This window comes from Notolabrus celidotus, chromosome 16, assembly GCF_009762535.1.
Source record: "Notolabrus celidotus isolate fNotCel1 chromosome 16, fNotCel1.pri, whole genome shotgun sequence".
In the NCBI taxonomy this organism is placed as follows: Eukaryota; Metazoa; Chordata; class Actinopteri; order Labriformes; family Labridae; genus Notolabrus; species Notolabrus celidotus.
In genome coordinates, this window is record NC_048287.1 from 25,644,647 (window position 1) to 25,656,665 (window position 12,019).

The window sequence follows — 12,019 nt, forward strand, 5'->3', positions numbered from 1 at the left end:
ATGTCGTGTTGTGTCTTTGTGTCGTTTTGTTTTTGTGTTGTGTCTTTTTGTGTAGTTTTGTGCCGTTTGGTGTTGTGTCTTTTAGTGTTGTTTTGTGTAGTGTTGTGTTGCGTCTTTGTGTCGTTTTATGTTGTGTCTTCTTGTGTCGTTTCATGTCATGTCTTTTTGTGTCGTTTCGTGTCATGTCTTTTTGTGTCGTTTCATGTCATGTCTTTTTGTGTCGTTTTGTTTTATGTTGTGTCTTTTTGTGCCGTGTCATGTCATTTCGTGTCGTATCATTATATTTACGCTTTACTACACTGACAAGGGAAGCCTGTTGACTTCAACATCACCACATTTATTTTATTTCGACAGGTTTCTTAACAAACAACACTTAATATGCATTTTAAATAAAGAACCTTTATTAGAATAAGAATATGTCATGGAAAATACAAAAATACCAATTTTTAAGATATTACAACAGAAACTATAAGTTCAGTAGTTGAGCATCAGAAAACTTAGCTGCAACTCTTTTGATAACTATTTAGTTTTTAATTTAATCTTTCTTACTTCTGCCATGTTGCCATTTGTAATAATTGCATTTGAGTGAAGCAGTGCATTTTTCTTGTGCACTCATAAATGAAAAAAGTAATACTGAGCACAACATTTTGAACTGACTAACATTTCAAAGCACTTAATTGGGTGATTTTTCAGAGTGGTTTTACACTCAGTAATAGATTTGAATACGCCTTCACCCATCCACTCTCTTTCTCTCTTTTATATCACTGTGACCTTAATTTCTTTTGGTTTCAAACTTTCAGTCAGACAAAACAAGCACTGAGACATCACCTTGGACTCGGGGAAAACTATCTGTAACCTTTTCCTCTTGATGTTTACTCACACGTTACAGACTAAATCTGTGAAGCACAACCTGTTCAGACCTGTGAGTGTGTTTGTGACCTTTCATAATCAGTCATAGTCAGTTTGAGTCAAACCTCAGGGAACTCTCGTCACTGTAGTTGGTGGGCATGCGTAAACTCATGCACCTCATTGATACACCACTTTAATTTATTACCCTCTGCCCTCTCTGTTGTTGTTGTTCTTTAATAATATAGATAAATCAAATCTAGCTCATCTCTGGGTATCAGCCACGCAAATCCAAAGGCTCTAACTCGTAAAATGAATCATCTCAAGAACACTTTGTACTCCAATGAAGGCCGCAGCTCTGAATTGAAAGTACCCGCTCGGTACAGCAGCGGGAATCTGATTATACATGATGAGAGGAGCGCTGACCTAAAGGCAAAAAGCACCTTTTAAGATAAAAGAGATGATCTGCAAATATTGGGCGTCATCTGCAAATATTTATCCTAGTGGAATGTCTGGTGTAATTGGTAACACAAACGAGAACGTTTCCTCGCAGTCCCATCTCTACCCTGGAGTGATTTGTGTCCCAATTTGGTTTTGAATAATTTTTAAAGGGCTGGAGAAGCTGAAACCACACTGCTGCTCTTTTTTTTCTGCTTTAATATCCCAGTAAAGATCTCAAACACTCCTCAGACTCTATCTGTGGCCTCAAAATTGGCAATTCCTGGGGTCACAGATTTGCTGGTTTAGTGAAAAAAGGGTGATTCTACTATATCTGAAGTTTTAGAGGCTTTACACCTCTCATGATTTGTTGCTGTAAGGTAATAAAATCATGATTCTGTGTTTCTGTATTGTGTTTAAAGTCTGGCTTTATTTGTCTATTTTGGAACAGGCAGATTTATATTCTTTGTTTTGGGGGGGGTAATTGTGCGTGGTGTGAAAAAGATACAAGAGGTAATATTCATATTCATCTCCCCGCCTGCACCATTAAACCCCCTACACACACACACACACACACACACACTAACACACACACTCTTCTACCCACCCAGTAGATTTCTCGTTATATCAATTTTTCACAGGGTGCCCACGCAGTCCCAATAATCAGTGGCCTCCAGTCTGCTGCTTCTTCCACCTACAGTTTCCTGCGGGGGCAGCAGCAGTACTGTACAGAAACTGCACCGAACCACTGTCTTTGTCTCCGTTTGTGTGTGTGTGTGTGTGTGTGTGTGTTTGAGAGTGTGTGTGTGTGTGTGTGCAGGAGGGAGAGTGTGATCAATATTTCATTCGTTGACTTGGTGTTTGCAGCCTCGTCACGATTTATTATGAGAATGGAGGAATAACTTTGCCTCTAAACACGTCCTGTAATCACTGTTATTAATACTCCAGAACATGTCTTAGATCATTCAGATGAGTTAATCCTTGTGCCGCTCATTCTGTGTGTTTGTTTCTGTGCTGCTCTTCATCCCTTTACAGTCATGCATTATTTAAAGGGGCCTACCCTAAAGCTGTAGTTTTTAACTCATACCTGCCCGTTATTCAACTTGCTGTTTCGTGTGATGAGCCTCTTCTGATGGGGGGTAAACAGCCCTGAATGCTGCCTCCGTCCCTCCCTCCACTTCCATGTTTAGCAGTCAGCAGCTGATCTCCAGCCTGCAGAGAGATGCTCCAATGATTTGTTTTTAATGCTGAAAGATTTTGAGATACACCGAACCCTGCTCTGTCTACTGGGGGCTGACTTTCATTTGAAATGTTTGAGCCATGTACCAAACTTCGTTGTAAAGAATTTGTTTATAAGATGTTGATCAGAACCTGATTAAGTCATTTTATCTGGATTTAAATCAGAAACAATCTGACCAATAAACAGATGAGATTAAACGTCTTTGGTGACTCTCAACACCAGATAGTTGACATTTTCTGACCTGCTCCTTATCAATAACTCAACAGCTTGGGTGTCAACCTTTGGTATAAACAATACAGTCTTTTAAGCAATAGATAAACACATACCTTAAACAGTTAATTGCAACCTCAAAATAACTCAACATACATCACATCAGTGTCTAATGTGACGTCCTTAAGGGCCTGTGTCCACTGACAGCAGTTTTTTGCACTGGTAGCACCTATTTCTATACAAACCAATTTAGATCTGCATTTCAGCACATTTTAAGTGTCCTCTGTGCACTGAAGGCCCTTAGTGTCAGCTGTTATTCGTCTCTGAGCTCCCACTGCTCTCCGTTAAAGAAAGTTCAACATCTATAACACCGCTGAACTCGTCAACATCACCTCTCTAAAATGATTGAACAAGAAGGAGCCGGACTTTGGATATCAGATTTGTCAACAACAAATGAAAGAGGAGAAACTACCCCGAGTTGTTTTTCGCAGGAACATTAACCAGGTTTTTAGCTGTTGGTAATGCCAGGATGCAATTATTTTTTTATAGCTATAACGTTCCTTTGTAGAACGTCCTTGAATTACAGAAAATATGACGCATACAGAGCGACTCACAACAGGCTTCACGGTCACTACCGAGGGAAGCTGCAGCTTTCATAACCTGGAAACAGTAAGCTCCAGGGGGGAAAGAATCTGAAATTGAGATCAGAGGCAAAGCCAGTGCAAAATATAAACGCATAAAAAAAAACACTGAATGGAAACAGGCCCTTAATGTTTTTTTTCCAAACAAGTAGTCAAACAATCAAAACACATCCCCCATTACACATTTGAAAAAAGTTAGAAGAAGGTTAATTTGAAGACTGTAACTGGCTTATTGGACGTCAAGCTATAGGAGTAAAAGCACTTAAATATCAGCATGGAATCAATAAAAGGAAATTAATTTAAAGAGAAAACAAAATGCTAAAATATGAGACTTAAAGGTGTTTGAGAGACTTTTATAGTTCCATGTTGGGGATGGATTGTTGCTGCCTCTATAACTTAATTAAAACTGTCTGTAATCTGAGCTGATTCTCACTCCTCCATTCATTAATATCCTTCTTCAAGCACTGCCGTTAGATTTGACTTCACAGTTAGGTGTCCGTAACTCTACATCACTCTCCTCAGTCTCCATCTTCTATCTGTCCGTCATTTTGTCCGTCCTTCTGTGATGATTAGATTTGATAGAGCGATTCACTCCAGCTCTCAGCCCGACTAACACAAGAAGGATCCGGAGAGGAGAGTCACTTTGCGCTCCCTCCTTTAGGCCAGCTGATGATGATGATGGACTGCAGGGTAATGGGACACTCTCGGTATGTCGGGGGGATTCCTCTGCTCTGCATCATCGTCTGTCTGCGATTACTACGCCGTTCTTCCTGTAACACTCGCCCTCTTTGTGAGCCTCGGCTCTGCTTCCAGACCGGTTCATCTCCCTCGAGGCTGTCGGGAGTCTCTTTGTCCGGGTGTGTCCGAGAAGATAAAGAGTGTGTCAGATGCTGACAGCAGCCCTTATGGTCACTTATTGCTCGGGTCAGCTGCTGAGGGCTGCAGAAATGCTGCGTCTCTCCTCCACAAGATACAAGGAAAGAGCTGAGATCAGATCAACTGACTTCCCTTGAACACGACAGGGATTTCTGCGAAGCTCATACTTCGGCCAGCTGTTGTGGCTCATAGCGGAGGAGTGTCTTTGTTTATTAATAGTTGAATGTGGAAATAGTTACTGTCATTTGTGGCTGATGTGAGTGATAAAGACGGATGCAAAGGTTGACAGAAACATTTTTTTTTATTGCTGTCATGATATTAAAGGGCAAAAAGGTTCACAGTACTCATGATTCATCTCAAAATGTACAAAAATAAATCAAGTTTGGTCAGAAAATGTCAGGAAAGAAGAAAAGGAAATATCCATCATAAGTTCCCGATGTGTGAATCTAAGATTGCTTGTTTTATTTCTTGATCTAAAACCCAAATAGGTACATTTTCAGCAGTGAGTCTTGAGCATTACAGGATTTAACCAGCAGATTTTTGGCTTTCCTTCCTTGGAAATAACTTTCATAACGGTTAAACTTCAAAGATGTTGCTGATAACTTTCCATCACTTATGTAACTGATGAGTAAACTAATATTTTAAGCTCTTAAGTTGTTCTCAGTTCTCCAAAAAGCTGCCTGTTCTGTTTTTGAAATACTGGAAACGGTCTTGTTTACGGGTTATTTATAACTCGGATCGATATGCTGAATAATTTGTCATTAAATGCTTGACTGGAGTAGAAAACATCTTTCCTGTCACAAGTTTTCAGATCCTCATATGACCCTAAGTTTGTTTGTTTTGGTTGAGTAATGGTTAAAAAATCAAATAAGAGAGTCTACTCGCTGGAACAAGACAAACAAGTGCTTCATTTTAGCTCGGAAACTTGCTTATTCATTAAATCCCCTTATTGGAAACGTCCCAGATGAATTGATTTTGCCTCACAAGTCGCCTCAGGTTGTCGTTACAGAAGGGAAGCAAATATTTTTTTCAATCTGTTTTAATCTGTTTGTCTGTTTGAAGTCAGAATACTTAACAAGATTCCCAGCTGTCTCCGGCAATGTGTTTGTAACTCAAAGATTTTCCATTTCCTACCGCGTAGGACAAAGAAAAGCAACAAACTCTCTTAAATTTGGAGCTGGAATAAAGGGATTAGCTCTGCTGTAGCTCTCAAAATTACTTTTAAGAATTGATTTATCCACTTTAGTTTTCCGTCTGCCCGTCGTGTCTGTTTTGTTTACTGAAAAATGCCCTTGTTAGTCATTGTCCTAAGAATGCATCAGCCAGTGCGAGGGTGTGTTTGATGTGAGTGTGTGTGTGAGTATGCAGTCGGGTGTGTACAGCAGGCTGGTGGAGGTGCTCGAATTACATAATCTCCATCTCCCCCCCGCAGTGACAGGGAAGAAGGGGGCAGCTGCCGACTCCCATCTCGTCATCTTCAGCCTGCTGAGGCATCTCTCCTCTCCTCTCCTCTCCTCTCCTCTCCTCTCCTCTCCTCTCCTCTCCTCTCCTCTCCTCTCCTCTCCTCTCCTCTCCTCTCCTCTCCTCTCCTCTCCTCTCCTCTCCTCTCCTCTCTTTAAATGCAGCGTTGGTTCTGTGTTTGCTTCGCCGTGCAGTCCACATCCAGCTGGCAGTGCACCTCGAAACCAACCTGCCATCGTCCACACATCAAACCCAATCCTCCTGGCTGCTCCTCACTTCACATTTCGTACTGTTACATCAACCACATCTATCACAGCTCTACACTAACAGGCAAATGAGTTCAACCTCTACCACTCACAATGCTATCTGTCCAAACACATTAAATATAGCAAGATAAACTGACTCCCTGTTAACTGATTTGTATCATCATCGCTGTTAGACGCCCATCTGCCCACACACTGTCCTCCGCTGGCATTGTTGTGGCTTGTTGCTGGTACAGTGGTGTACTGTCACGCAAACTGATGACACCTCAACCCCCACAGATGCTGCTTTAGGAAAACAACACAACCCTCCCCCCCTTCGGACATATATCTCTTATGCTAGTAGGGGGAAGCAAGAGCCAAGCCGTCGGGGCCATCTGAGCACCGTGCATATGGACTTCATGAAAAGCTGCCACTATGCTGTTTGATGGCCGCTGTTTGGCATGTTGAAGCCCAGCAGGGCAGGCTGTCGAGCAAAATATGAATCTGTCTCAAGCTGGCAGTGATGGGAGGAGGGGGGTGTTGAGCTTCGTGGGTATTTGTTAGTACACAGGAACAGGATGCTTTCAGGGTGAGTCCAGGATATTGTTCAGGCTTCCCTTTTTAAAATCAAATGTAAGACTTCTTAAGACCCAAACACTGAGAACTTCTTACTCTTCACACAACAGAACCAGCATTGAAGCTGTGTCAGCAGAGTGGCAACAGGTGAAGTCTTAGACATGAACAGCTGTATTGTGAGGTCTTTGCATGTCCATAAAGCTCCACTGTTATGTGTTTTTGAATACTTGTGTAGCTTTGGTGCACTTTTAGTTTCACTTTAGACTCCACTGCCTCAATCCCAGTTGTCCCAAGTTTTCAAAAGTTTTTGGGGAATTCTGCAAGTCGCATCAAAATCACCACCTGTGACAGTGTTTGGGAAGTTACTGAAAATGAGTAATAGGTTACATTTATTTGTGACTAAAATCAGAAAGTAACTTCATCACTGAGTTATTGCACTGTCACACTTTTTGGTTTCTTGGGAAAGTCACTTTGACTTAATACCTGTACCTTGCCTCTCGTGTCACCAGTGTTTTGCTAATTAGTTCCCTTAAAGCTGCAGACTCTATAGTTGATATTGGAAGCAGGCCTTCAGCAACATACCTTACAATCAGTCATTTTAGCCCCATTGAGTGGCTCCTTCTTGGTCTGCTGAGCTCACCTGGGCTGACCTTGGGGTTGTAGGTGTTTGCAGCAGCCTTCTCTCTGGCAGCTAGCTCAGCAGAAGCGTGTTGTTTGGTTTGGGTGCTTTGTGAGATTAGACGTACTTGACATTATACAAAGTTTTCCCTCCTGCATGTAGACTACAACTCACCTCTGTATTCATGTCCTTATTGAGGAAGGGAAAATAATGCTGGTTATTCCAAGACGGAAAGCTAACACCTGAATGTTTATCACTAGATCAATCAATCTTTATTTATATAGTGCCAAATCACAACAAATGTTATCTCAAGACGCTTTACAAACAGAGCAGGTCTAGATTATACTATGTTATATTGTTAACAAAGACCCAACATCAAAACAGGACTAGATCCAGTCCCCTCTTACAGACAGGAATCCGTCTGATCTCATCTTAATCCACCATGAGCAGAGCACTTTGCAGCTTTTAGCAAGTTACAGTGGCAAGGACAAACTTCCTTTAGCAGGCAGAAACCCCCAGCAGAACCAGACTCATGTTAGACATACATCTGTCATCTGTCGACCACCAGCTATAGTGTGTTGCTACTGTGCTGACGAGTATGCATAGCCTCACCCTCTGAGTCAAATGATTAATCTTATGTAGTTTTTGGCTACGTCCGGTTACACTACTAGTTGCCTTATATAGTCGTGGAGTCACAGAAACGTGTTACTCACAGCTTGCTGACAGATTCCCATTCTCTTGAAACAAAAATTCGTTAGACATTTTGTAAGCTGATGTATTTTCATTTCTTCTCTTTCATTCCTGATTTGTGAGTTTAACACAGGATCATTTTTCATGTCAGTACAAGACTTGACTCCTACCCCCACAAAAATTTGCATCTTCTCTGCAATTGCGATGTGCAATTTACTGCCTGTGCATTCAGGCTTACCTCCTCTGTGATTTGCAAGATCTCTAATTAATTGAAAATATGCCCTACAAGAAATTTCTAAAATCAAATCTACTTTTCGAAGCTTTTTAGGTCCACTCAAGTCAGGTTTAGTCAATCCTTTTTCCAGAGGCTGTAAAGGTATAAGCATGTTTGTATCTGCAGCCACATCCCAGCAGATAATTATCTGTCAGACACCTTAATAGAGTTAAGATGGGCTTCCCCTCATGCTGAGAACCCCCCTGGGTCACACCGATAGGCTATAAATCTCTGTCAGGTGGGCACTGGGATTGAAATGTACGCACGTTTCCTGTGCGGTGACGTCACATTCGTCCCTCTGGGCGCAAACAATCACATTTCCTACTGATCCTCGACAGAGCAGAGAGAGGAGTGGGCTGAAAGATGCATCGACGAGGGGAGGGTAGCATCAGAGATTCGTAGTTGTCATGACAGCAAGGAGAGAGACTCACTCCCTCCCCCACAAACTTCTGCCTAATTGTCATGCACCCACCCACCCACTCCGGCCCCTCCCAGCCTGATCCTCGCCAATCCTCGGATATCACGTTGCGTAGATCAAAGATCACGAGTCGGACACCTTGAGACTGAAGAGGAACCTGGATATCTGAGTGTGACTGTCATCCTTTTTGTCAGATCCAGCACCGGCGTTTGTAGCTCTGTAGTTAAGATAAGAGTTATCAGGGAGGTCTGGTAGATAACGGAGGAGAGGATGACAAATAGTACGTCTTATTTTAACAGCCTGTCATACTTAACAGCTGTAGATCAATGTCTTTGGTGATTTGCGTAAGAGGCAATATCTCAACCGCATGTTTAAGTTACATCAGGGGAGCGTACTGACTCATACTCTTGTAAATTATTAAAGACAGTCCGATACCTCAGATGCTTTTTGCTTACCATAAAGCCCGCTTAAGCATAGAAAGCCCCTCAGGCAAGTGGTTGAATGTGCTCTGCTGATTCTGGGTAATTCTCCCCCGTCATTTATTGGTCAGAAGGAGCTTTAAATCTGGCAAAAGGAATCACAGTGTGACTTGTCTTACAGTAAAGCAATATTCAGTAGGAGTTTGTGCGTTCAGCAAATTATGTAATTTTTCCCTGTGTTGTTAAAGACCGCACTTGTAAATAGTTTGGTTGTGTTTACAGCCCTCAAACTGTTTTCTCTTCCCTTCCTTGCCCTCTAATTTTTGTGGTCGTGTTCCATTATGTGCTCTGGTTTTCATCGCATCTGTGTACATTCCTTTTTTGTTTTCTGGTGGTTACAGGACGATTACACAGATTTTCAGATGAAATATGCAGCCATCAACGGGACCACCTCAGCAACCCCAGCAGCTGTAATGAGGGAAATATGAACCAGCTTATAATCATTCCCTGCTGTCTTAATGACTCGGCGCTGAGGATGGAATCTTTTTTTTTTTTGTTATTGTGGAGTAATGCTGCCTTGTCCTTTTCCACCCATTTGAGCTGGCGTTTCCTCTTCTTTTCCGTGCTTCGGAGCTTGACTTCATCATGGGTGTCGCTCAGCATGAGGGGTCTTGTTTGTGGCTTGTTATGTAAGAAGTGCAATCTGATCTATAGCAGCTTACACTACCATACAGAACCACTAATAAGATTTTTGTTGGGCAGTAATCACTTATGCCTCGGTTTTCCAGTGCGGTCTAATACGAGACATATGTAGCATGCTGTGCAAACAATGAAGCATATGCTAGCGAATATCTACTTCTCAGTCTCTTGACCACAAAAGAAGTACTTAATATCTCAAATTGGTGTACAAACACAGCATTTTATTGGAGGAAGCTGCGAGGTTGAGCCGTGGTTGCCATGAGGGAAGCTTCGGTATCCTCTCCGTTTGGAGAAATACCGCAGCAATGCCAGGAAAACACAGCCTACCTGATTCTTTGGTAGGAGGACGAGGGCGTTCACATGCTTATATTTATGTAAATAGACTAGACACACACACACACACACACACACCTCTTACTCCTCTCTGTCTACCTTTCTGTCAGAGACACGCACACAAACAAACACCGTGCCCGCTCCTCATGAGCCTTGGTTGCTGTGTTTCTGCTGGCAGGGTGCCTTTGTTTTGCTTCACGGCAGCACAGGGGTGGGGACGCATTATGTAATCTGTGGCGTGTGCCGGGGATATACACAGAAACAGAGAGAGAGAGGGAGAGAGAGAGAGAGAGAGATGGAGAAGGGTGTGCCCGCAGTAACACACACACACACACACACACACATTATGACATAATCTACTGACCTCCTCTGTGGCCCGCCCGCGTCCACCCCCCTCCTCTGGTTATTCCCGGCATCGCACTGTGATTTTGGGAACCGCAGAAGAACATCCTTTTTCACCCTCCATTAACGTTTGTGCAATCTAGGACAAAATTGTAACCGCTGGTCCTCGAGGACTCTTATTGCACATTAATGTCATGTTCAGGGCACAGATCCTCAGAGGGGTTATTTTTCCATCTAGTTGGTCATGAGGGGAAGAAACATGCGACAGTACTGCTCTTATTTTCTGCTCATGAACGTGTTGCAAAAGGACTCATTGTTTTAGCTTTCTGTAAAATAAGAAAAAGCACAAACTAAAAAAAGCACTTTGCACATCCTGCGTTGTTGTTGTTGTTTACTGCTACCAGATTTAACAGATGACTTAAGTTTACAGTAAACAAAGCTGTATTGCAGGGAGTTGGCAGAATAGACCAGAATATGTTTCACATAATGAAAAAGTGGAAAGAAAAAAGGCTGCTCCAGATTTTCTCCATGTTAGCAGAGAAGGAAACTGCTGGTGTGGAGTTAGCACTGTTAGTATGATGATTATATAAACACATTTAAACTTTAAAATCAGAGGGCTTACTTCTCTGTCCTTACTCATCTTTTCAGTGTAACACATTCACGCCACATTATCTAGCGTATGTAATTAATAATGATGACAGTAACGCACAGCGAGTACCTCATCACCTCCCACACATCCATATGGCTTCATACAGTAACAGGTTCTTCACCTGTGGGACTGTGGGTAATGACGGACGTATAGATGACTGGAGTGGAATTAATTTGCCCTCCCTGAGGGGTTTAAACACTATTTGAATATGCAAATTGTTCTGTGGGTTGGCACCCACTCTGTGACAATGAGAATGAACCCACCATATTGACTTGTTTGCAAACTTTAACCTGTACGTACACACAATTACATGCTGTTATTTCTTGCAGCGGGTGTGTGCTCGCATGCTCGTGTTACCGTGTGTGCACTCAGGCTTGCCCCCTCCGTGATTAAAGTAGTTTCCATAATGGAATAGTGTGCTCTCTCTCAGCTATGGAAGAATATCTGTTTTTCATTTGAAAGACCTTCATCCTGCTGCAGCCGTGTGGGAAGCATCCCCAGTATCATTAGTTACATTCTGCACTGGCTTCACCGTGGAGCCAGAGTCTGTGTGCCTCTGTGCAGCACCGCTCTCTCCCTGCTCACAATAGTTTCTGTTCTTGTCTTACAGATAAAATCGAAGAAGCACAGAAAGAGCTTAAAGACCCCAAAGGCTCACAGAAAGGTAAGAGAGACTTTCTCAGGGTTTTGATGAAAGAAAATACTTTGATGATTTTTTTAAAGGAATGGGTTGAAAGCTTTGTTTTTCTTATTCACCACCTGGCAGTTTAAAAAGAATAAAACAGATGTTTGAAACTGAAGCAGAAAATAAATGTAATTTTGTTGAATTGAAAAGATTTTTTTGCTCATTGATACAAAAAAATCCAACACCGCAGCATCGTTAAATCTGCATTTTCCAGTATTTAGTTATGCTTTTATTGAACTTGTTTTTTATATTTATTTTTCCCTCTCAGAAAATATTTTATAACGTGTGAGTGAAGTTAATAATATTTGGTTACTAGTAGTTACAATGGAAGAGCCAGCTGCTGTGTAACATCTGGATTTTT

At 42.1% G+C, this 12,019-nt stretch overlaps 1 protein-coding gene across 5 annotated transcripts in view; it reads left to right on the top strand.

The window, feature by feature from the left end:
• hivep1 (HIVEP zinc finger 1) overlaps nucleotides 1–12,019 on the top strand; it is a 67,529-nt gene that overhangs the window by 41,749 nt on the left and 13,761 nt on the right. For all 5 annotated transcript variants that reach the window (XM_034704537.1, XM_034704535.1, XM_034704538.1 and 2 more), the window contains one exon: nucleotides 11,584–11,637. In XM_034704537.1, coding sequence (XP_034560428.1) covers nucleotides 11,584–11,637 — 54 coding nt within the window. The remainder of the gene's footprint in view (nucleotides 1–11,583; nucleotides 11,638–12,019) is intronic.